Source organism: Simochromis diagramma, unplaced genomic scaffold (genome assembly GCF_900408965.1).
Source record: "Simochromis diagramma unplaced genomic scaffold, fSimDia1.1 OVJJ01000541.1, whole genome shotgun sequence".
Classification (NCBI taxonomy): Eukaryota; Metazoa; Chordata; class Actinopteri; order Cichliformes; family Cichlidae; genus Simochromis; species Simochromis diagramma.
Genome location: NW_024387446.1, coordinates 1,207 through 26,190, shown reverse-complemented (window position 1 = coordinate 26,190; position 24,984 = coordinate 1,207). Strand labels below are relative to the sequence as shown.

At 40.8% G+C, this 24,984-nt stretch overlaps 1 protein-coding gene and 1 long non-coding RNA gene across 2 annotated transcripts; both read right to left on the bottom strand.

Moving 5' to 3' along the window:
* Positions 1-493: 493 nt before the first annotated feature.
* On the bottom strand, positions 494-21,833 carry LOC120722599. The gene is made up of 3 exons (XR_005693546.1): positions 21,822-21,833; positions 6,033-6,128; positions 494-530 (listed from the first exon to the last, which is right to left on the bottom strand). It is a non-coding gene; the product is annotated as an uncharacterized LOC120722599 (long non-coding RNA).
* Positions 10,667-15,574, bottom strand: LOC120722598 (CXADR-like membrane protein). The gene is made up of 4 exons (XM_040013626.1): positions 15,383-15,574; positions 12,881-13,216; positions 11,562-11,897; positions 10,667-11,330 (listed from the first exon to the last, which is right to left on the bottom strand). The coding sequence occupies exons 1-4, from the start codon at positions 15,450-15,452 to the stop codon at positions 11,185-11,187; spliced, it is 888 nt and encodes a 295-aa protein (XP_039869560.1). The 5' UTR covers positions 15,453-15,574; the 3' UTR covers positions 10,667-11,184.
* Positions 21,834-24,984: the final 3,151 nt, after the last annotated feature.

Here is a 24,984-nt window from a genome sequence, read left to right as displayed (position 1 = left end):
ATCATCAAGAACTTTTAAAAGCATAGTTTCAGTACTATGTAGCACTTTGAAACCAGACTGAAATGTTTCTGAAATAACATTAATTTCCAGAAAAACCTGGAGCTGAAGGAAAATAATTTTCTCCAGGACTTTGGACAGCAAGGGGAGTAGATAGATTGCACTTAAAGATGGTGAAAGTTGTACTCTTAGTCCCCTTGTCAAGAAGGCCATTTATGTGAAACAAGAAGGACCACCTCAGAATGGAGGATCTAAGAAGAGTCTCTGAGGAACTTTTACCTTTTTCTGATGATTTGTAACCAGCTGACAGGTGGAGCGTGATCATCAGAGAATTCATGGGCTGCTACTGTGAACACAGCTGAACCATGAGGACACCGTCACTCATGGCTGTCTGTGAGCTCTTGATGAAGACATGAATGGAAACAACAGCATGAAAAATAAGCTGAACATGAATAAACACGCACAGAAGGAAACATCGTGACAGCAGCTGCTAGATTCTATCAGCTTTTTATTTCAGGTTGTTTTTATCATCACTGATCACATTGTGGGAATAGATTAATATAGTATTTATAGGATTTAGTTGTATTAACTGCGGTAAAACATTATGTTCATTATTCATTTAAGTCGGTCATAGGTCAAGTTACTAAACATTCACAGATAGACCACACACACAGATTTGAGAGAATAGGTCAAAGGTGTATGTGAGAAGCAGAGGTGACATTAAGCTGCCGTTAGTGGGATAAGGTGTTGGTAAACCAAAGCAAGGAGAACATAGTGTGCGAACAAGTGAGCAGCAAGGACACGAGATAGGGAGGCAGGAGATAGAGAGGGCATTAGTAGGAACCTAGTTTTGAGAGACAAAGGTTGTTGATGTCTGTGCATAAAATGTGTGCTGCTGGTTTTTGATGTTGAAGGCTGAGCTGTGAAAATCCTCATGTACATGTAATAAAATTAATTGACTGTTTATTTCGAGAAAAAAAAGGAATGAAATATTTCACTGGTTTTTTTTTTTTATTCAAAATATTTTTATTGAGTATTTGTGGATAGAGTTTACAAAGAAAAAAAGAAGGTGGAAAACACAAACTGTTTACAATGAATAAAAAACAGAACTTCTCATGTTGGAACATTGTTTTCCTCTTATATTATTTACCAAACAAGAAACAAGAAAACAGAAGAAAAAAAAACAGAAAAAAAAACAAAGAGAGGGAAAAAAATCCCTGGAGGGATTAAGATATTAACTAGCCCTTTCCATAAGAACCACACAGAAGTTAGCTACAGCATCACTGAGCTTCACGTTCCCGTTCATACAGACATGAGACCACTATGGAGAAGCGAATCTGTTAGCCAGCTGGAAGAAGTTTTCCAGAAAGAGACACAAATTTTATCAAATGTGCCCTTGTGGTTCTGGATGGAGCTCTTTTCCAGACTGAGACAAGACAGGAGATCAGCAAGCCACCGAACATGGGAGGGCGGGGCAGCAGCCTTCCACCTCATCAAAATGGCACGCCTAGCCAAGAGGGAACCAAAGGACAGCACCCTGCGCTTTGCTCTGGGAATGTACTTATCATCCTCTTCCGCTGCACCAAAGAGAGCAAGTAGGGGGTTGAGAGCTAGTTTCAGGCCGGTAGCCTTGTCCAAAGTGCAGGAAACCTCCTCCCAAAAGTTTGCCAGGGCAGGTCCAAAACATGTGGATTAGATTCATCAGACCCGCACCATTACAGCGAGGGTCTAAACTTGGATAAAGCTTAGCTAGTTTGGATTTAGATTAGAGATGGCACGATACCACTTTTTTATGTCCAATACCAATATCATAAATTTGAATATCAGCCGATACCAATATGAATCCAATATAGTGTGTTTTTTAATCAGTAAAACTGTTTTTTTAATATCTTTGTATAAGTTCAAACTCAAGTTAAAAAAAACAAAAAACACTAAAGCTATTCTGTTATACCTGTGTGCAAAAAATACACTGCACCGGATCAATCTAATAAACGTAAACCTACTCCATCCTCCCTATTCTGGTATTTTAAAGAGTACAAAAAAAATAAAAAATAGGGAACCACCCCCACCTCATGATGCTTAATTGACGTAATCAACTTTAATTTGATGCAGTGTGGAAAAAAAATGCACAGAAATTAATTATTTTTCAAGAATAATTAAATAGATTCAACATCTTTCTTCAACAGAATTGCAGACTGCACAGATGGTACCTTCCCAAAGGAAAAAGTAATATAGCTTACTAGGGTATATTAGACTTAATAGTTACTATATACTGTAATGGACTTTGGGTGTAAGATTCAGATAATTATTGATTAAAAGCTAGACATTTTAAATGAGAATAAGAAAGAAAAGTATGTCTTTGTGCCTCCTTTTCCCTGTTCATGCCCTATCGGTCCCCCTGGCTAAACTTTGCTAGATCCGCCCCTGGACAGTTACCAGCCGTCAGCTGTAGAAAAAGATCCTGGTGTAGAAATTAATATTAAATAAATTCTAACAACAGCTTATCAAGCTTAAACGTGCTGTTGTTGTTCAGCCGCTGGTTTCTTCTTTCTGGGGCAAAGTGGGCAATAAACAAAGAAGAGAGACGGACTCGCGACAGAAAAGCCGATCAGCTGATCATTAAGCAGTTTCATGATTGAAGTAGCAGCAAGAGAGAGAGAGAGAGAGAAGAGGCAGTCGCTCCATATATCGGTTGTTAAGCTTAATGTGGGAATGCTTTACAAACATTCAGAGATGAACTTACACACTTGCTTTACTTTTCTCTGGGATAACTTTCTCAGAGATGAAATGCTGGTTTGGTAGCGAGGCTCCAAATGCTCAACCAGACCACCGACAGGTCTGGCACGCCACAGCTGCTCATTCACGTGATGCACACTGCTCCAACGTGCTACAGTTATGAGGCAAGTTGCGGCGTGTCGCAAGTTTTGTGAGGTGCTTTCGTGATATTTAATGGATCGGATTGCATGTTTTATTTCTCTCCGATATCCGATCCAGTAATTTAGGTCAGTATCGGACCGATACCGATACGTAATATCGGATCGGTCCATCTCTAATTTAGATAAGTGGGCCCTGTGGACTACTTTGCATTGTAACAGGGAATGACGGGCGCAGAGTGATCTAGAATTTACCAGAGAAAGGACTGAGTCTCAGATGTCATCTGACATAGATATACCCAACTCCTTCTCCCATGTGGACTTGAGGCCCACAACAGGAGCTGGGGTTACACTGCACAGTTTGTTGTAGATGCGAAACATTACAGCTTTGCCTGATAGTTGCATATTAAGGAGCTCGTCCAGTAAGTTACCAGCTGGAGCTTCTGGAAAATTGGAGAGGTGGGATTGCGAAAACTGTCTGAGTTGTAAGTATCTAAAAAAAGTGAGTTTTGGGAAGACTGAATTTTTCCCGCTAGGTGATCGAATGATGCTAGTTTGTTGTGTATAAAGAGATCTTTGAAGAAAATAATACCTGCTCTAAACCAGACCTGGAACAAGTTGTCCAACGTGGGGAGGAGGAATAGGTGGTTTGAAAGGATGGGGCTTTGAAGTGAAAAATTATTAAGATTGAAAAGTCTCCTGAACTGCACCCACACCGTGAGGGAGTGCCGAATTATCAAATCAAATCAAATCAAATCACTTTTATTGTCACATCACATGTGCAGGTACATTGGTACAGCACATGTGAGTGAAATTCTTGTGTGCGAGCTTCACAAGCAACAGAGTTGTGCAAAATACAATAACGTAAACAAGCAAAATACAAGAATGGCTACATCTGAAACTAATAAACATATGTACAATATAGAATAGTATATGCATTTCTGGATGCGTATACTAAATATTTTCCTACGTGTGTGTGTGTGTGTGTGTGTGTGTGTGTGTGTGTGTGTGTGTGTGTGTGTGTGTGTGTGTGTGTGTGTACACATATTTTACAAATTAAATAGAGTAAACAATAAATAAAATATATAAATTCTCAATGCATAAAGGAAGAGAAGAACCCAGAAATCAGGCAAGAGAAATACCCAGTTCAGTCTAATTCCATTGCCAGCCAGGTGGTGGGGCCCACACCCTCCCCAGACTGTAACCAGTAGATCAGGGACTGAATATTGGCAGCCCAATAGTAAAAGCAGAAGTTGGGGAGTGCCAGATCCCCTTCAATCTTAGGTTTCTGTAACCTTAGCTACTCGGGGTCGTTTACCCTTCCAAATAAAAAAAAGGAGATTATAGAGTCTATAGTTGTAAAGAAAGACTTGTAAAGAAAGACTTGGGGATGAAGACTGGTAAAGATTGAAATAAGTATAAGAATTTAGGAAGGATATTCATTTTAATTGAATTAATTCATCCGAGCAGAGTTGTGTTCAGGGGTGACCACTGTTGAAGGATTTGTTTGACATTCTTCAATAGTGTAAAAAAGTTGGCTTTGAAAAGTTGTTTATACTTTCTAGTAATTGTAATACCCAGGTAGGTGAACTGCTCTTTGACCACTTTAAAGGGGAAACCCAACAAATCTATTGGAAATCCTTCTTCATTTAATCGACAAAGTTTGCTCCTGGACAGATGTAATTTATAACCTGAGACTTGATTGAAACGCATGAGTAATGACAATATAGATGGTAGGGAAGTATTTGGATTTGAAATAAAAAGCAATAAATCGTCAGCATAGAGAGAGACTTTGTGTTCAGATTGACTTCCTTGTACACCCTGCACAAGTTTACTGCTTCAAAAAAGCATTGCCAAGGGTTCAATAGCTAGATCAAATAATAACGGGCTAAGGGGCAACCCTGATGTGCGTCTCGTTTAAGTTGGAATGGTTTTGATTTCTGGCTATTAGTGCAAACAGAAGCAACAGGGGACAAGTATAGGTACTTGATCGATGAGATGAAGTTGGGACTGAACCCAAATCTTTCAAGCACAGCAAATAAATAGTTCCATTCTACACGGTCAAATGCTTTTTCCGCATCACGGGATTCTGGAGTGTCCTTGGATGGTGTGTGCAGGATATTGAGAAGGCGTCGGATGTTGAAAAAAAGGGGTGGCACCCTTTAAGAAAGCCAGACTGATCTTCAGATATGACTGCTGGCAGGACCCTTTCCAACCTGTGGGCCAGCGCTTTAGCTAGGATCTTAAAGTCAACGTTCAAAAGGGCGTTCAAAAGGGAAAGTGGCCCCTCTTTTGCAATTAAAGTTATGGAAGCATCGTACCAGGAGGTTGGCAGTTTTCCCTGTGTAAATGTTTCAGATAAAACAGAGTGGAGTAGAGGTACAAGCTGGCAAATAATTTGGAAAAATTCTACCAAAAAGCCATCCGAGCCAGGGGACTTCCCTGACTCTAGAGAGAAAATTGCAGCCCTAATTTCTTCTTTGGAAAATGGCGCATCCAAGAATTCTCTGTGGGTTGTGCAAGCTTTTAAAAACATTTGTGATTAGTGAGTGGTCGGTGGCAGAATCAGAGGAATAAAGCTTCAGATAATATTCCCTGAACGTGTCATTGATTTTGGCATGATCAGTAACGAAACCGTCATCTGAGTTAATGGCAGTCATACACTGATGTGGCTTTACACCCCTTATTTGGTCTAGTTTGCCCGATTTCTCTCCATGCACACAGAATGTACTCCTTCTCTTTAAGAGTTGCCCCTCCATGGCATGAGTTGAAAGAAGTTCAAATTTGGTTTGGAGTTCAATACGTTTCTTGTAAACCTCAGAGTCCTTATTGTGTGCATAGTGATGGTCTAAGTCTTTTATTTTATCGGCTAATTCTTGCCTTTCTTTTAAGTTTACCCCGATTCTTATTAGCTGTATATGAAATGATCTGTCCCCGGAGAAAGGGCTTCATTGAGTCCCAAACTAAAAGGTTAGAAATATTTGGGGAAAGATTGGTGTCTAAAAAGAGTTCAATTTAGTTATTTATAAATTCCAGAAAGGTATTATCAGATAGTAGTGTGGGGTTAAAATGCCAACTCCTGTCTGTTCTAGGTAAGTTGGGCATTAAACACAAAGTGTTGTTCTTCCTTCAGCCCGAAGATCAAAGAATTGGGTTTTCAACAACATAAAAACCAGAAAGAGAACATTATTCTCTGATGATTATTTCAGAGCATGTTGAGGTATAGACTATGGTTACAGCAGATCAGCAACTTTCTTCCTCTTTCTTCTCTTTGATAAAAACAAACATCTTCAGCTTACAGGATATATGTAGCCGCCCCTCCCTGAGCCTGGTTCTGCCAGAGGTTTCTTCCTGTAAAAAGGGAGTTTTTCCTTCCTGCTGTCACCAAAGTGCTTGCTTATAGGGGTTCATACGATTGTTGGGTTTTTCTCTTTATGTCTTATTGTAGGGTCTACTCTACAATATAAAGCACCTTGAGCTGACTGTTGTTGTGATTAGGCACTGTGTAAATAAAAAGGAAAAACTGAAATTAACTGAAAATGACACAGTGATGGTGATGATATCAAACAACAACATACAAACACAAAGAGTCCAGATTAGCAGTCACTGCTCAGTGTGACCAGGACAGTCTGAGCGCCATCCTAAACCTGAACAGCAGTTCACCAGAATCCTGCTGATTGCTGCTCAAAGCTGCTTTGACCTGAAAACTGGGAGATGGATTCAAAGTTTCTGAGAATTTCAGAGATCAACTGGAAGTGGTTACTTGTTACAGATGAAGGTCATGCTGAGTTAGTGGAAAGCATTTGATTTACTGTTGGCTGGTTTCATCTGTGAAAACACATCATATGAAATGAATTCAAGAAAAGCTCTAACGGTGTGAACACACCGTAAGACTTTTTCTGACACAATATGAAGAAGAAAATCACCTACATCACAAAGAGGAAGTGAACTCACTCTACTGTACTCCAATTACAGTCATGTGTTTTACAGGAAGCTGCTGAAAACCTGATGTTTCTTGCAGTCAGTGACTCTAAGCTTTATTTTAAAACTCTAATTCTCACTAATACAGTTAAGATTTCATCAAAGGTTGTTTAAGAGCTTTAATGCTAAAGTATAAAAACCTCTGCAGGCCAGGTGCAAAGAAAAACAAAATTAAACTCTTCCTGACTACAGCAGGTGGGTCATGAGGTCAAAATATGAAGATAACGTATAGAGCGTTGATCTCTGCACCAACAGGGTTAAATTCTATCCTCCAAGAGAACAATGCTCACCCCCACACAGTGAGATTTATGAGACACTATCTACAGAATATGAGAAAGGAGAGGAGCCACAGAGCGCAAATCTTTGTTCTTTATGGAGAACAAGTTAGGCTTTTTGGACTTTACTATGAAACATCAATGCAGGAGTCTCTCAGTACATCTGTTTACAGTGAGGGACAAAGAAACACACACAGAGAAAAATGGAAAAGACGAGCAGCAGCAAATAGTCTGCAGAGAGAGAGCATGCAGCTGCTGCGGCACTTCCTGGAAATCACATGACTGTAATCAGGGTAGAGGAGGGTAACTGAGTACAATTACTCTCTGTGATTTAGGTAATTTTCTTCTTCCAGTTATTGCGGCAACTGAAAACAGCTGAATGATTTGTAAGTGCTGAGACATGTTTGCGCTTTGCATACACTTTGACCTAAGGCTGGGTGTCATCACTGATATCTACAATCCTTTCAGTTTTGCCTCAGTCAGAAATATTATAATTCTGATCATTTATCAGTACTGAAACTTGTGAGACTTCATGAGAGGTGTGAGCATCACAGCAGATACCTTTCTGTCAAAGTAACTGAGCTGACAGGAGATTTTCCTGGCCTGGCTTTTTATTGCAGATAACCTTAAAATATTCTGCAGTAGAACAAAAACTAAAGAAAACCATAAATCAATATATGAACATTAACTGATGCTGCTGAAGTGAAGCACAGCAAAGTCACAGAGGCTTTATTAGAGACACGGCCAAATGCTTTGCAATTTGGCATTAGTTTAAGAAGTTTACATTCCTTCATTATTGAACAGTATTGAACAATGAGGCTTTCTTGTCAGAGGTCATTTAAAAAAAAACTGCCAAAGTGAGTGGGAATTAATGACGATGTTTATTAAATGTGAAGAGTACTATTGATCTTCTTTATCACTGACTCCTCGGTGAAAATGAGAATCTGCGAATGCAACATGTGGAACACAGAATGGAATATCTCAAACCGGTTAACGTAACCCCCCCCCCCCAAACAAAAAAACAAAAACACAATAAAAAACTAAATAACAAACAAACAAACAGTGAAGCTGGGAAAAAAAGTGTAGTTGGTGACAGAAAAACGGGGTATTTTAAAACTACACCACCACCATTGCTGCCTGCGATTTGATCTGCATTCTGGGATACCTGCCCCAAGTCTACACAAGCAATCGATTATCTAGGATCGACCTGTCTTGACTTACTTTGCACAGCAACCAATCAAATGTTAGAGAAGCTGCATGGCAGCGTTAACCCCGCCCCCTGAGTTTGATGGGTGAGGCTGAGAGATAAAATTATTTCATGGTGAGACCTGAAGGAGTCAACTGTGCCAAAATGAATTAAATACACCATTAAATAATTATTTAAATGTGGCAATAATTAATTAAATGTGTCATTAATTAATTAAATGTGTCAATAATTGATTAATTACATGTGTCGTAAATATTTATGTACTTAATTATTTCCAATTTTAATTATTTATTGCCACATTTAATTAATTATTTAATGGTGTATTTAATTAATTCATTATGGCAGTCCTGGCATTCCATAGTTTTCAGGCACAGAAGTAAAGCCAAAGAGCCGCCATGTTTACCCACAACATTCAGTAACATTACAACGTTACAGAGGAAGACATCTATTAAGTTATGTAAAGGCACTTCAGAAGTATACTTTTGTCTGTAAGACAGACTCCGAAAGGTTTTAGTTCTAACAAAAACAATGACAAAAAAGGTCATTCAACAGGTATATATGTAAATCTTTAATTTAAAATATTTGAGTATTATTGGTCAGTTTAGGAGTCATCAAGTTTCAGCTCAACAAAAGTAGTTTAGAGTGTTTTTGCTGGAGTCAAAGGTCAAAGCAAAGGAAATTTGACCTAAACAGTGTGTCAGGTAGCTGAAGAGGTTGGAAAAATCTAAGTGCAGGATATTACAACATACAACATAAAGTATTTAATTTAAAGTTAGCTTAAGTATATTCAACTTAATTTACGTTAAATGAAGTTTTTATTACCTTTATAGATCTGATTGGGTCATTCATTTGTAACTGATCAATGATCCTGAACACAATCAGGCAGATTATTGATCGTCTATAATCCACAGACCTTCATCTCCACTCAGATCATCACACAGCGTTTGTGTTGTCACTTCAGTGTGTGTAGCAGCTGATCTCTGGGGTCCGTTCTTCGTACCTCGCTTACTACATCCAAGATCAAATCATCGCGCCAACTTTGAGCTCGCTATTCCGGTTCTCCGAACACACCTGTTGTTGACGATTAGTACAGCTGGATGAAGTAATGTGACATCACTGGGTGTCGTAAAAGGGGCTACGCATCGATAGTAGAAACATTGATCGGCAACCCTCTGATTGGTCGGCGAAAATGTCGAAGGAGCGCGCTCAGCATTTTCCGGCAGCAGAGCAAGAACTCTTGATTGAGGGATTTCAGGAGTTTCAGAGATTAATCAGAACGCAAGGGAACACTGCAAAGGCTGCAAAAGCAAGGAGAGAGGGCTGGCAGAAAGTTGCTGACAAATTAAACTCGTAAGTAATTTAATAATAATGGATTGGATTTATATAGCGCTTTTCAAGGCACCCAAAGCGCTTTACAATGCCACTATTCAGTCACTCTCACATTCACACACTGGTGGAGGCAGCTACAGTTGTAGCCACAGCTGCCCTGGGGCAGACTGGCAGAAGCCAGGCTGCCATATCGCGCCATCGGCCCCTCTGGCCAACACCAGTAGGCGGTAGGGTAAATTTATTACATTACACTATATTATCCAATATTATATTACATTCTATTCTATTCTATTCTATTCTATTCTATTCTATTATATTATATCCCCTTTCACATTAGAGCCACGACAGGACCCACTAGAACATGGGAACAAGTAAAAGTGAAATATAAGAATATTCTATAGAATGGTAATATTTATCTCTTATATTGCTTTTAGTCTCAAAGAGACCCTGAAATAATCTGTTTGTTCATAACAGCAACCAAGAAAAGGGCAGAGCAAATAAAGACAGGTGGTGGTCCTGCACCCCCTCGTCAACAAGTTGGTTAAGTGAATAATACCCTCACGGGAATATCGATATCTCTCTATGAGCACACTGTCGCGCTGAGCTAAAGGATCCTGTCTATCCCGCAATATACGCTGAATTCTGAGGACTCTCCTTATCAATCTTGCACCTTCCGCAATGGGTGGCTCGCGTATACGGACAGGACATGGCTGCGACAGGCTTCCCAAATCCACCTTCGCTTTTATAGCCGTGGTCTCTCATCTTGATTACACGAAGTAATTTACTATTACTACTCTGAAATATGAATTACATCTGTAATAATCACATACATGTAATAGAATGTTAATAGTACATTTCCCTTTTTTAGGAAATGACCTGTATGTATCTGTGTGACATCAATAAATGGATCAAGTGCTGCATTATCTTTAGTTACATTGATGTTATTTATTTATGGTGAAACAGTGGTGGAATATCGCTGTTGCTTTCGTATAAATGAAGCGGACATACCTGAGTGGCCGCGATCTAATCCTGTTTACATAAAGTAAACCTGCTCCCCAGCAGGTTTACGCTTACGGCTCTGTTGCTATGACAGCAAGTCCTGGATGAGCTTTGGAGAACCGACTGATCCAGGATCACGCGAAATCGTCAACAATCAAATCCAGCTAACTTACTTAGCGCGGTACGAAGAACGGACCCCAGGTCTGTGTTGTTCATCTCTCACAGAACAAGTCAGTTCTTACAATCAGCTGAACCTGAAGCTCCAACACAAAAACACTCACCGACTCTGAGATCAGAGCTCAGAAATTCATGTATGTTTGTAACACAGTTTGACTTTGTGTCAGTAAATCTCATGAACAGCCTGAAGATGAATAAACTGTAGTTCAGAGTCACTGACAGACAGCACAGACACACACTGTTGGTCTGAGTCTGAACATGATGATCATCAGAGAAATAACGTCAGACTCTGAACATCCAGCTTTCTACAGCGTCTGCTGGATGTTAAGGAAAGTTCCTTTCTACCTCAGATTAACTTCAGGCTATCATATTGATGGATAGAGAGTAGATGTAATTTTCTGTAGATGAAAATAACAACAGCAACAAGAAGCACAGCAGAAACAATCAGACCGACGATCAGTCCAACATCCTGTTTGTCTCCTCCTGTGTGACCTGCAGGTGAGAAACAGGTGTGAGGTGTCAGGTAGGTGATGAGTGAAGAACAGAACAGAATCCATTTGCTCTTCAAACTGCTGTCAGACATTATCTGCTGCACTCTGATCACATCACTCAGACCAGCTGCTTTCTACAAAGTCTCATCAACAACATCTTTACAAACAAACATCAACAACCAGGAAGCAGCTTCACCTCTGATCACACACACACTCAACTCTACTCACTCACCTGGAGGATCAACACGAAGGTCGATGCTGCTGATGAACTTCCATGAGTCTGTTCCTTCCATGAAGACACGACACTCGTATGTTCCAGCATCATTAATCGTCACATCCTTCAGAATCAAAGACACGTCTCCATCCTTCATCTGTCTGTCCTGCAGATCCACCCGGTTCTTAAAAGATGGATCCTGATTATCTGGAGCAAATTGCTGATCCCGGTACAAAAGGACATAATCTGAATCCAGGTCAGCTCTGCTCCATTTTACACCTATGATGTTGTTGTTTGGAGCTCGACATGTCAGCGTGACGTTCTGTCCAGACTCAGCTGTGATGGTTTTCTGGTCTGAAAGAGGAAACAACACAGAGCAGAGAGGTTAAAGGTCAAAGTACAATTATGATCAGAATGATTGACTTTAAATATTTTGTTTATTTCCTTTGACATTTGAGTTTTTAGTCATGTTGGATTTAATGAACCTCTGAACATCCAGCAGGTCATCCATACAACAAACACACATCAACAACCAGGAAGCAGCTTCACCTCTGATTACACACACACTCAACTCTACTCACTCACCTGGAATGACAATTAGGTCGATGATGCTGATGAGATCCAATGAGCGTGTTTCTGCCATGTTGACAAGACACATGTAAGTTCCAGAATCAACAATCGTCACGTCCCTCAGAATCAAAGACACGTCTCCATCCTTCATCTGTCTGTCCTGCAGATCCACCCGGTTCTTAAAAGATGGATGCTGGTTGTCTGGAACAAAGTGACCATCCTGGTACAAAAGGACATAACCTGTCATCTGGTCATCTCTTGTCCAGTTTAAAACTAAGATGTTGTTGTTTGCAGCTCGACATGTCAGAGTGACGTCCTGTCCAGACTCAGCTGTGATGAGTTTCGGTTCTGAAGAGGAAACAACACAGAGCAGAGAGGTTAAAGGTCAAAGTACAATTATGATCAGAATGATTGACTTTAAATATTTTGTTTATTTCCTTTGACATTTGAGTTTTTAGTCATGTTGGATTTAATGAACCTCTGAACATCCAGCAGGTCACCAGTGACCCACTGAGGGGGAATTTTAGCCTCATGCTAAACATGCAAAGTGTCAGAAACTACAAGATGTTAGCTTCCACAGAACAACAACATGTGCTGATAATAAGTGAACACAAGTGAACTCTAGTCTATCAGCCACAAAGACAACAGCTGGAGAAACATCTGTCTACCTCTGACATCCACCAGCTCATCCATACAACAAACAAACATCAACAACCAGGAAGCAGCTTCACCTCTGATCACACACACACTCAACTCTACTCACTCACCTGGAGGATCAACACGAAGGTCGATGATGCTGATGAGCTCCCATAAGCGTCTTTTTCTCGTGAAGACACAACACTCGTATGTTCCAGCATCATCAATCGTCACATCCTTCAGAATCAAAGACACGTCTCCATCCTTCATCTGTCTGTCCTGCAGATCCACCCGGTTCTTAAAAGATGGATGCTGGTTGGCTGGAGCAAAGTGACCATCCCGGTACAAAATCACATATTCATGTCCCAGGTCAGCTCTGCTCCACTTTACGACTATGATGTTGTTGTTTGGAGCTCGACATGTCAGAGTGACGTCCTGTCCAGACTCAGCTGTGATGAGTTTCTTGTCTGAAAGAGGAAACAACACAAAGCAGAGAGGTTAAAGGTCAAAGTACAATTATGATCAGAATGATTGACTTTAAATATTTTGTTTATTTCCTTTGACATTTGAGTTTTTAGTCATGTTGGATTTAATCAGTGTTGGGTAAGTTACTTTAAAATAGTAACTTAGTTACATTACTAGTTACTTCTCTCAAAAGTAACTCAGTTACTTCAAGTTACTCGTTACTTTCAAAGTAACTTTGGTTTTACTCAGAATTCTCTTGTTAATGTGTTGCTTCCATAACTTTGCCAGTCTTCTAGCTTGCTTACTTGCCACAAGTGCACTGTGCCACCTACCAATAGAAAGGAAAAGATAATGTGCATCTTTCCACGAGAGAAATCCCACGCCTGGACCGTCATTAACTACTGCCATGATTCTAGCCTACGTCACAGCGTCATGTGCGCCTTTTACATCCAACACAAAAACTGCAGTCGTGGTGCTTTTGATTGTACTCAGAACTCGGAAATTCTGCCTTCATTAACACTCGATTCAGTAAAAAGAATCAAATTTACCATCACTAGACTATGCAGCAAACTGGCGCGAAATGACGTACAGCTGCACTACAGCGATGTTAAAGCGGCAGAGTTTATTTTTACCTTTAGAAGATAAATTATTGAAATTAAATAATGATATTCAGCAAATTTAATTATTTTACAATGTGACACAAGTACATTAACTGTAATTAAAATACCTAAAAATGAACAGTAATTAGTTACTCAACTTTTTCAGTGTTAAAGTAATTCAATTACAGTAACGCGTTACACCCAACACTGCTCACTATACAGAAAAGTGTGTATGAAGAATAATGAGGGCAGCAAGAACATTCACCGAACAGTTTAACTTGGTCAAAGTAAGAAACACGGATTGGAGCAGACACCTGCGTCATTCTTCAGTGTCATAACCAGTGTTGGGGAGTACCGCCGTTACGTATTTAAAATACAAAATATGAGTAACTGTATTCCGTTACAGTTACCGTTTATAAAGGTGGTGTTTAGAATACAGTTACTTTGTTGAAATAAATGGATTACACTGCGGTACTTTCCTGTTTCATATTGTCGCAGGTCAGGACTGTTTGGGTTTTGTTTGACAGCTACGTTCTGTTGTTCCAGGCGGCAGCGTTACAGTTTCCATGGTTACAGGGTGACGCTCTCTCTCTCTCTGCGTGGTCTCTCGCTAGCAAAGTTGACCCACACAACAAAGTAAAGCTAGTTTTCAGCTACGAGCCCGACACAAACCCGACGTATTAGCCAGAGGTCCCTTTGCTACGGTTCGGAGTCGCGGACCTTCAGTAATAGTAATAAATCACACAGCAATAGTACATTCACGTTGTTGTAAAAAGCATGATAATATATTAAGTAATCCAAAGTATTCAGAATACGTTACTCTCATTGAGTAACGTAACGGAATACGTTACAGAATACATACATTTCGGGGCATGTATTCTGTATTCTGTAATGGAATACATTTTAAAAGTAACCTTCCCAACACCGATCATAACTTCACCAGGTAAAGTCACGTGCTCTTTTCTTTTGTCTAAAACAGTATCAGACTGATGTGTTGTGTTTAAAAACAAGCGCAGACATGCATATTTAAAGACTTAATATTGATTGCATTCATTTCCTGGTTTGTAGCGAACGGCTCATGAAAAGCAAATCTACTATATATTTTTGACCAACACTGTAGACACACTACCTGAAATCAGCTGACTGTAGACCAGTTAAACTGATAAGTTGCATGAATAGGCGAGCACACTAACAATTAAAAGTGTAATAACAGACGAGAGGCCGCAAATAGCCCGCAGGGACAGAGAGCATTCACCTGCTGCAGCACTAACTGTAAATCACATGAATGTAGAGAGCTGTAACATGCAAATTTTCAGGCAGATTTGGCCGATTTCTGTCATGGTAACTCATAAAAACAAGCTACTGTGTTCCTAAATCTAACAGCTGCATAGTTTGGGAGCACTGAGGTAGGTTTGTGGGGGCACGTTCACTACATCAACACATCACACTGACACAAACATTACACTTTGTCTCTGTCACATCAGTCCCACGGTTTCCACCAAGCCTCGTGTTGCTCTCACACACAAAATCATTCCTAGATCCGTTTAGCTTCTAACAGTTAAATCTCACCTGCAGAGACAAACACGAAGACGCCGACAAACATCAGCGTGGAGCAGAGTGACGCAGTTACAGCAGACATGTCCGTGTTCTCTGTTTCTGCCGATCTGACTCTTAGTTTGTTCCGAGTCTGTTGGCATTTCCGTACTGATGTGACGTTCTGTATCGAGGCTTCAAAGCGTGTGTCGAGTAATGGAGGGGGCGTTTCCGCGATGCGCGTATCGAGGCTTGCTTCATTTATGGGAGGAGCTGAAAATGATGACGTCCGAAGCCTCGCTGCCCGGCTGTACCACGTGACTGGTTCATGAAGTGGTTCGAACTTTGCCGCGAGATATGACAGCGATATAAACCCCTCAGACTTCATTCAAAAATGTGGGTGTTTGATGGAGAGTTGCGGTTAGTGAGAGTTTGGAGACCGTTTGGAGGTTTATGAGAGTGAGGAGAGAAAGTCAGGAGAGAATGGAGCCAGCTAAGAAGAGGAGGATGTCCTCCCCTGTGTGGGAACATTTTGATCGTATTCCTCCCAACAAGGTATGTAAATTTCTACAGAAGATGTATTTTCATGATACTGATGGTGCAATACAATTAATGTTAAGCTGTCTGTACTTTTGTACAAGGTGAAGTGTTTGCTATGTGCCAGGGAGCTGGGATATAACAACAACACCTCATCCATGCTTAGGCACTACAGAGCTGTGCATGAGAATAAGGGGAACACCGATTGTGGAGCAAGACCAGGTGAGCCATCAAATGCCATGATAATATAGCATGCAGTAATGTTACTAAATGATATAACAATATTATACTATGAGGACTCCCAGCCAGTTAGCATTGTGGAGGACAAAGGATTCAAAAGATTTGTTAAATCATTAAATCCTAGCTATGTTCTCCCCACTAAAAGGTCATAAAAGCAGTGAAAATTTAGTTTTTACAGAATAAAATGTGAACAGGCAGGACTGAAGCTCAAAGCCTCAGTGTGTAGCTGTCCATACCTCAATGTTACAAAAGCACAACTACTGTCCACACCTCACCTCACAGTAAATGATCATTTCCATTTTAAGCATTTCCAAATAATAATTTTCCGTACTGCCAGTATAAATATACACAGTATACTGCCATCACTACAATATAGATGTTTTACACACTCCTTTTGTTGTTGACATTTACAGGCTGTGTGCAAAAGACCACACTCTGCAAATTCATGCCAACTAATATTTTTACGTCCACTAGATGTCCTACTAGAGCAAATGAAGCTTTAAGAAGCTTTGCGCTGGGGTGAACCAATTGGATGAAAAGCTTCAGTGCTTCATGAAGCTTCATCTGCCCATCACTACAAGAAAGTGAGAAGGGTCTGGCTGTGGAACTCCGCAGTAGGCCGAGGCTCTGGTGTGTATGTCAGAAAAAACAAAACACACGCAACACACTCCTTCAGAAGCACTTTGTCGAGGCTTGATTCGTTTGGCCAGAGTCACGTGATCAGTGACGTCCAAAGCCTTATTTAGAACGTATCTGATTCAATGGTTTATAATAAAACGAATCATTCGCAGGGTTTGTGGAGTGTTTTGATGGTGAGAGATATCAAACCACTGATCATTCTATTGAGAGATATGGAGCCAGAGAGCAAGAGAGGAGGTTCTGTCGTGTGGGAATAATTTGATTTGATTTTGATCAAATAGGTGGGTTTGCCAGCTTTGTGTTCTTGTTGTTTGCATTTGTTTTGTGTATATTAATATTTTATCTAAAAACGTGAAAGACTTAAAATGTCTGAACAAAACAAAAATCTGCTTTTCATAACATAAATATCATTAAATAACTTTCAAAACACTTCCACTTGACTCTTTAAATTTAATATAATAAAAATATATCTATTTTTAAAATAATCTTAAAATGTTATTCTACAAAATGTGCAGTAATTTAAGTTGTTCATTCTTTTTAGCTGATAGTTTGTGGGACCCAGGATGACCGTATACCTGCATCTCTACCAGTTTCTGTGCACTCCAGCCTCTTCTGTTCCATGTGAGAGGATTTTCTCTAAGTCAGGAGAAATTATCTTCAACAAAAGAAACAGACTCGGCCATCACACAGTGGAATAAACTCTCTTCTTAAATAAAAACCAAACAGGATAACCTTAAATGCTTCATGTTTTTCCTTTTCCAGTTCATAATCAATTCTACCCCCAGGTCAAAAATATGTACAGTGGGGCAAAAAAGTATTTAGTCAGCCACCGATTGTGCAAGTTCCCCCACCTAAAATGATGACAGAGGTCAGTAATTTGCACCAGAGGTACACTTCAACTGTGAGAGACAGAATGTGAAAAAAAATCCATGAATCCACATGGTAGGATTTGTAAAGAATTTATTCGTAAATCAGGGTGGAAAATAAGTATTTGGTCAATAACAAAAATACAACTCAATACTTTGTAACATAACCTTTGTTGGCAATAACAGAGGTCAAACGTTTACTATAGGTCTTTACCAGGTTTGCACACACAGTAGAATCAGAATCAGAATCAGAATACTTTATTGATCCCTGGGGGAAATTATTTTTTGTTACAGTGCTCCATTTTAAACCAACATTAAGACAAGACAGACAATACACTAACTAAGAATAGTACAATATATACATATATATACATACATACATACATACATACATACATAAGTCACTCATAAATAAATAGCTGGAAAAGAAACATGTGTAGTTGTAGCAGTAAACAGTAAACAGTGTGTTAAGTGGATGCGTTGTACAGGGAGATGGCCACAGGCAGGAAAGATTTCCTGTGTCGTTCAGTGGTGCTTTTCGGTAATCTCAGTCTCTCACTGAATGTGCTCCTGTGACTGACCAGCATGTCATGGAGTGGGTGGGAGGTGTTATCCAACATTGTCTTTATCTTGGACAGCATCTGCCTCTCCGTAGTAGCTGGTATTTTGGCCCATTCCTCCATGCAGATCTTTTCGAGAGCAGTGATGTTTTGGGGCTGTCGCCGAGCAACACGGACTTTCAACTCCCGCCACAGATTTTCTATGGGGTTGAGGTCTGGAGACTGGCTAGGCCACTCCAGGACTTTCAACTGCTTCCTATGGAGCCACTCCTTTGTTGCCCGGGCGGTGTGTTTTGGATCATTGTCATGTTGGAAGACCCAGCCTCGTTTCATCTTCAAAGTTCTCACTGATGGAAGGAGGTTTTGGCTCAAAATCTCACGATACATGGCCCCATTCTTTCTGTCCTTAACACGGATCAGTCGTCCTGTCCCCTTGGCAGAAAAACAGCCCCATAGCATGATGTTTCCACCCCCATGCTTCACAGTAGGTATGGTGTTCTTGGGATGCAACTCAGTATTCTTCGTCCTCCAAACACGACGAGTTGAGTTTATACCAAAAAGTTCTACTTTGGTTTCATCTGACCACATGACATTCTCCCAATCCTCTGCTGTATCATCCATGTGCTCTCTGGCAAACTTCAGACGGGCCTGGACATGCACTGGCTTCAGCAGCGGAACACGTCTGGCACTGCGGGATTTGATTCCCTGCCGTTGTAGTGTGTTACTGATGGTGACCTTTGTTACTTTGGTCCCAGCTCTCTGCAGGTCATTCACCAGGTCCCCCCGTGTGGTTCTGGGATCTTTGCTCACCGTTCTCATGATCATTTTGACCCCACGGGATGAGATCTTGCGTGAAGCCCCAGATCGTGGGAGATTATCAGTGGTCTTGTATGTCTTCCATTTTCTGATGATTGCTCCCACAGTTGATTTTTTCACACCAAGCTGCTTCCCATTTGTAGATTCACTCTTCCCAGTCTGGTGCAGGTCTACAATACTTTTCCTGGTGTCCTTCGAAAGCTCTTTGGTCTTGGCCATGGCGGAGTTTGGAGTCTGACTGTTTGAGGCTGTGGACAGGTGTCTTTTATACAGATGATGAGTTCAAACAGGTGCCATTCATACAGGTAACGAGTGGGGGACAGAAAAGCGTCTTACAGAAGACGTTACAGGTCTGTGAGAGCCAGAGATTTTCCATGTTTGAGGTGACCAAATACTTATTTTCCACCCTAATTTACGAATAAATTCTTTACAAATCCTACCATGTGAATTCATGGATTTTTTTTTTTTTTCACATTCTGTCTCTCACAGTTGAAGTGTACCTCTGGTGCAAATTACTGACCTCTGTCATCATTTTAAGTGGGGGAACTTGCACAATCGGTGGCTGACTAAATACTTTTTTGCCCCACTGTATAAGAAAATTGGCCTAATATCATATTATTTATGAACATACCTGTCCAACTGTCCAGTGATTAATTGCATAAGTACATGGAGTCAGGACCTCACAGCAGATGCATACTCCATAATGTGTTGTACGTAATTATATGTATATTAATGTATTTTTCATTTATTGTATTTACAAACATCAAGAAGTCAGAAGCAAAGAAAAACCACACCATGGTGCATGTTCCAGAATCAACAATTGTCACATTCTTCAGAGTCAAAGACACGTCTCCATCCTTCATCTGTCTGTCCTGCAAATCCACCCGGTTCTTAAAAGATGGATGCTGGTGTGTTGGATCTGAGTGACCATCCTGGTAGAAAAGGACATAACCTGTCATCAGGTCAGATCTTGTCCAGTTTAAAACTAAGATGTTGTAGTTTGAAGCTCGACATGTCAGAGTGGCATCCTGTCCAGACTCAGCTATGATAAGTTTCTGGTCTGAAAGAGGAAACAACACAGAGATCAGAATGATTGACTTTACAATTACTTACAATTGTTGACCGCTTCTCTAAGGCAGCTCACTTTGTTGCTCTCCCCAAGCTACCCACAGCGTTAGAGACTGCACAACTACTCACCAACCACGGCCTGCATGGCATCCCTGATGACGTCGTGTCTGACCAGGGTCCCCAATTCACATCCCGGGTGTGGAAAGAATTCTGCGCTTCTTTGTGCCCTAAGGTCAGTCTGTCCTCTGGATATCATCCTCAGAGCAATGGCCAATCTGAACGAGCGAAAGAGGAGTTAGAGGCGGCGCTGCGCTGTGTTGCCTCTTCCAACCAGGCCATCTGGAGTGAGGAGCTGCCGTGGATCGAATACACCCACAACAGCATGACCTCCTCCACCACAGGCCAGTCGCCTTTTGAAGCTTCCCTTGGATTCCAGCCACCTCTTTTCCCCTCCATCAAAGGCAAACACTCTGTGCCGTCAGTCCAGGCGCATCTGCGTAGGTGTCGTTGGGTATAGAAGGCCTCCCGGGCTGCGTTATTGCGCACCAAGGACCGTAACAAAGGCATTGCTGACCACCTCTACGCCCGCCTACGCTTTTGGACAAAAGGTATGTCTTTCCACGTGCTTCGTTCCCATCAGGGCGGAATCCAAGAAGCTCACTCCCAACTTTACCAGTCCGTTCGAGATCTCAGCATTGGTTAACCCTGTTTCAGTAAGGCTCAAGCTACCTTGCAACATGAAAATACCCAATGTTTTCCATGTGTCTTAGGTTAAACCTGTCCAGTCCAGCCTTCTGTGCCCTCCTTCCAGGCCCCCTCTCTCTCTCTCTCTCTCCTGCCGGTGTCACGGTTTGGCATGGCAGACTGTGGGGAATGAGGACCCAGGCGCGGTGCTCTGTGTATAAACAGTGCGTTTATTTACAGTGATGGAAACAATAACAGTAAATCCCCGTGCTCTCCCGTGACTCCCATGTCGTGTCTTCCCAAAAAGTCCATGCTCTGTGTTCTCCACTCTCGTGTGTCCACACACATCCCGTGCCTGCTGCCCTCCAATGTTCCACGCTCTTCCTGAGGGGAAAATGACAGAGGCAGCTGTCAAGACACTTAATTCCAGTAGGCATACACTCACAGACTTAACTAAACAGAAGCCTAATGTGGAGTCTCATGGAATGATCCCGCGTCGGTGGGAGCTCCAAGACTCTCCTAAGTAGCTCCCCCAACGAGCCCTGATCAGCGGCAGGTGTGTAGCTTCGGGTGTGGCCAGTCCCCTAGCCGGGCAACACCCACCAGGCCTGAAGGCGCCTGTAAACCAGTGTACATACACACCTGCACACACACACACACACACACACACACACACACACACACACACACACACAGACATCTACAAGCATGGAGAAGAGCAGCAGCAACACCAAAAATACTAATAATATAAATTAAAAGAAATATAATAATATAATAATAAATAAATATAATAAATAATATCACCAGTCCATGACTGCCCAGGGATCCTGGGTCGCTCAGACCCAGGACCCTGACAGCCAGGGCGGTGCTCATTATGGGCTCCCGCCCCTGGCCCATGCGAGAATGTCTCACGACAGTGACGTAAGCGAGTGCACCGTTAGTGACAACAGCTGTGTGCAGATCAACAATGGATCACATATCGATTGTGGGAGAGAGTATGAACGTACAGCGTTTAAAGCATGGAAGTACTGACCTTACTTTGAGTTTGATTCCATAAAAAGTGACAAAAACATTAGTGTCCGTTGTGCGTAGGAAGAAAACTTCTTTTTAAAGCGAAAAAAAACCCCTAAACTTCCAAGCAAGCACTGAGTGCGCAACGAGGTAATGGGAAACTCACAGAGAAACTCGCGGATTCTTCCACTGACCGTTGCGGCACACCTGCACCAGGGTAAACCTCCGCCTACCCTACTCCTGCTTTACAGGTGAAAATAGAGCAACAGGACCGCTGAGTCTTTGATTTTATTTATTCTCTGCTGTGTTTTACTTGCATCTATTTGAAAGAGTGAGTGTAAACACACACACACACAAAAAAAAAATTATGTGCTGGAATTTGCAGAAAATAGGTTTAAATGTTAAACAAATTTCTTCCAGTCAGAGAATGTTGCATATAATTAAATTTTTGCTTGATGCATAAAGTCAAAAGGTTAAAACTAATAAAACAAGTTTTAAAAAGATACTTTTCCATTTGATTACATTTTGTATGATGGATTATGTAGAAAAAGTAGAATTGGGCTGAAAGATCTATCACTTTATCACCTCTTCAGGTTGTAAATCGTGTTTTTAAAAAGTAACTATCAATCAATCAATCAGTCTTTATTTATAGTATAGTATATATAGTATAGTATTTATAGTAACTAAGTAATTAATTACTTTTGAAAATAAGTAATCAGTAAAGTAATGGGATTACTTTTGGGGGGGTGTAATCAGTAATTAGTTACTGATTACTTTTTCAAGTAACTTGACCAACACTGGTGAGGACAGACTGAGGGACCCACTGCTGCACATCATCTGTGAGGCTTTGCACCCCTGATGATCCACCAGGACAAACTCAGCAGTGTGTGAGGAAAGAAAGTGTACTTTATTGGAAAGAAAGTGTACTTTATTGGTCCCCGTGGGGAAAATCACTCTCTGCATTTAACCCATTCACTCAGTGAAGCAGTGGGCAGCCATTGGGCGCCCAGGGAGCAGTGTGTAGGGACGGTACCTTGCTCAGGGGTACCTCAGGGTAGCTGTTCAGGGGAATCGAACCCCTGACCTTCCAATCATGGGGCCACCACTCTACCTACTGAGCTATCCCTGCCCAACAAGAAGAGGAGGAGGAAGAGCCAGCAGCAGCTGACAGATGGAGAGAATAGACAGACTGTTCCCTGTTTGTGAAGGACTGCTAGAAAAGTGTAAAATAACTAACTGTCTGTCCTGAATCAGTCTTATTAGGTAATGTTCAAATAATTTTATCATCCCAGTGTTTTCAGTGTGGGAGAAAGTACTCAGGGCCTTCAAGTTACACACTATGAAAGGCAACAACAAGTTTAACATTCAGAAACCTAAAGTGTGTATCAGCAGCAGAATGGAGCTAAAAATAAATGTTTGTTTCAGTTCTATGAAGCTTTGAGTATTTTGGATTAGTAGCTGCTGTGTTTGTTGCATCATATTGCTGTAATTGTTTATATGCTTTATATATTCTGAGGTAAGTTGATCTATAGTGTTACATCATATTCTATAAGGATGTTATGTGTTTGTATACTTTCTGCCCAGTTTGACCCATTTAGCAGAAGTCAGCCTGTTTAAGGCTCTGATATCTATTCTGTATGACTTAAAGCAGTTATGACATGGTCTGATTTTCTCACCCAATAAAGGAATATTTCATATATCAGTCTACTCTTCATTCTATCAGAAACAGTTATCACAGCTCGTACATTTGCTTTTTACACATATATGTAAGCATTGAGCCAAATTTAGTAATGCCAACATACTGAAGGAACAACATTTGTCTCTTATATATAATACAGCTATGTATACACTGTCAAAGATACTTGTCTTTGAGTGAAGATTTAAGGTGATAGGAAATATAAATAAATGCAACTTGAATCTTTGACCCAGAGTTCAAGATCACAGCTGTAAAATATTATAATAATCTGACAAAAACTTTAATTTTATTATAATTATATATTTACATTACATTACATTACATATATTACATTACCAAAGTGAGATGACTTTAGTCTCATGAACAACATTAGCTAATTGTTATTTACTAACTAATCTTAAAATGACTGTTCAGTACAGAAATGAAGCCCAACAATCATGTTTTACAGTCCCGTGATACTCAACCAATGAAAACAACTCATAAAACAAAACAAACGAACAAAAAAATTTTATTTCCTTAATTTCTACAAACCATTCTGTATGGAACGTTTCTACTGGTACCTATTACCTGAGGAGTGCAACAAAGTCCAGACCATCCTATTTCACAACCCTCTCACTTCCGCATTTTGTAGTACTAGGAAGCATGTGGTCGCTGGATTGGGACACAGCCAGAGACTAATTGCATGAGGTAATTGGGGCAACACCTGGAGAACACGGCTAGCAATAATGTCACAGACAAGACAGAGAGGAGACTATCAAAGTGCCACTGTGTGATGGAGCTAGACTGTCGCTGACTGTAATGGCCAAATGAAGCTTGTTTTGAAAAAGGGTTCATTTCTCAAAGCTTTTCAACACAGTTCTCTCTGGTGACATCTGGTGGCCCAAAATATGAAGAGCAGCTTGAATCTACAAAATAAAACGGACTGCTTCATTATGACTGCCCCCTCTACAGAGTGGAATTCTGTTTGATATTGAGCCACCATTGTGTTGCTTTGACCATGTATTGCTTTGAAACCACCTGACTGAGCAAAATCAACTCCAAATACTCCCACTCCTCTCTTCCTCGCTGGCTCCATATCCCTCAAAAGAATGTTCAGTGGTTTGATATCTCTCACTATCAAAACACTCCAGAAATCCCGCGAATGGTTCAAATGATTCACTTCCGTATAAACCATTGAATCAGTTACATTTTAAATGAAGCTTCGGACGTCACTGACCACGTGACTCTGGTCAAATGAATCAAGCTTCAACACAGTGCTTCTGAAGCAGTGTTGTGGGGTTTTTTTTAACTCGCGCACTGGAGCATCAGATTCAAATGAGCCATCACTACTGTAGACAGCAAACATGAATGTGTGCATGCGTGCAGGCATCTACACAGCAGCTACTGTCACTTATTTCTCACTAAAATCACTGTGGGCAGTCTCCCCACTGTCCCTAATCTCTGATAACCATCTGGAACCCTCATTTTTACTTTTATTGAGTGGAAAAAGGTTAACATTATCCAGTTTCAATGTGTTTATGT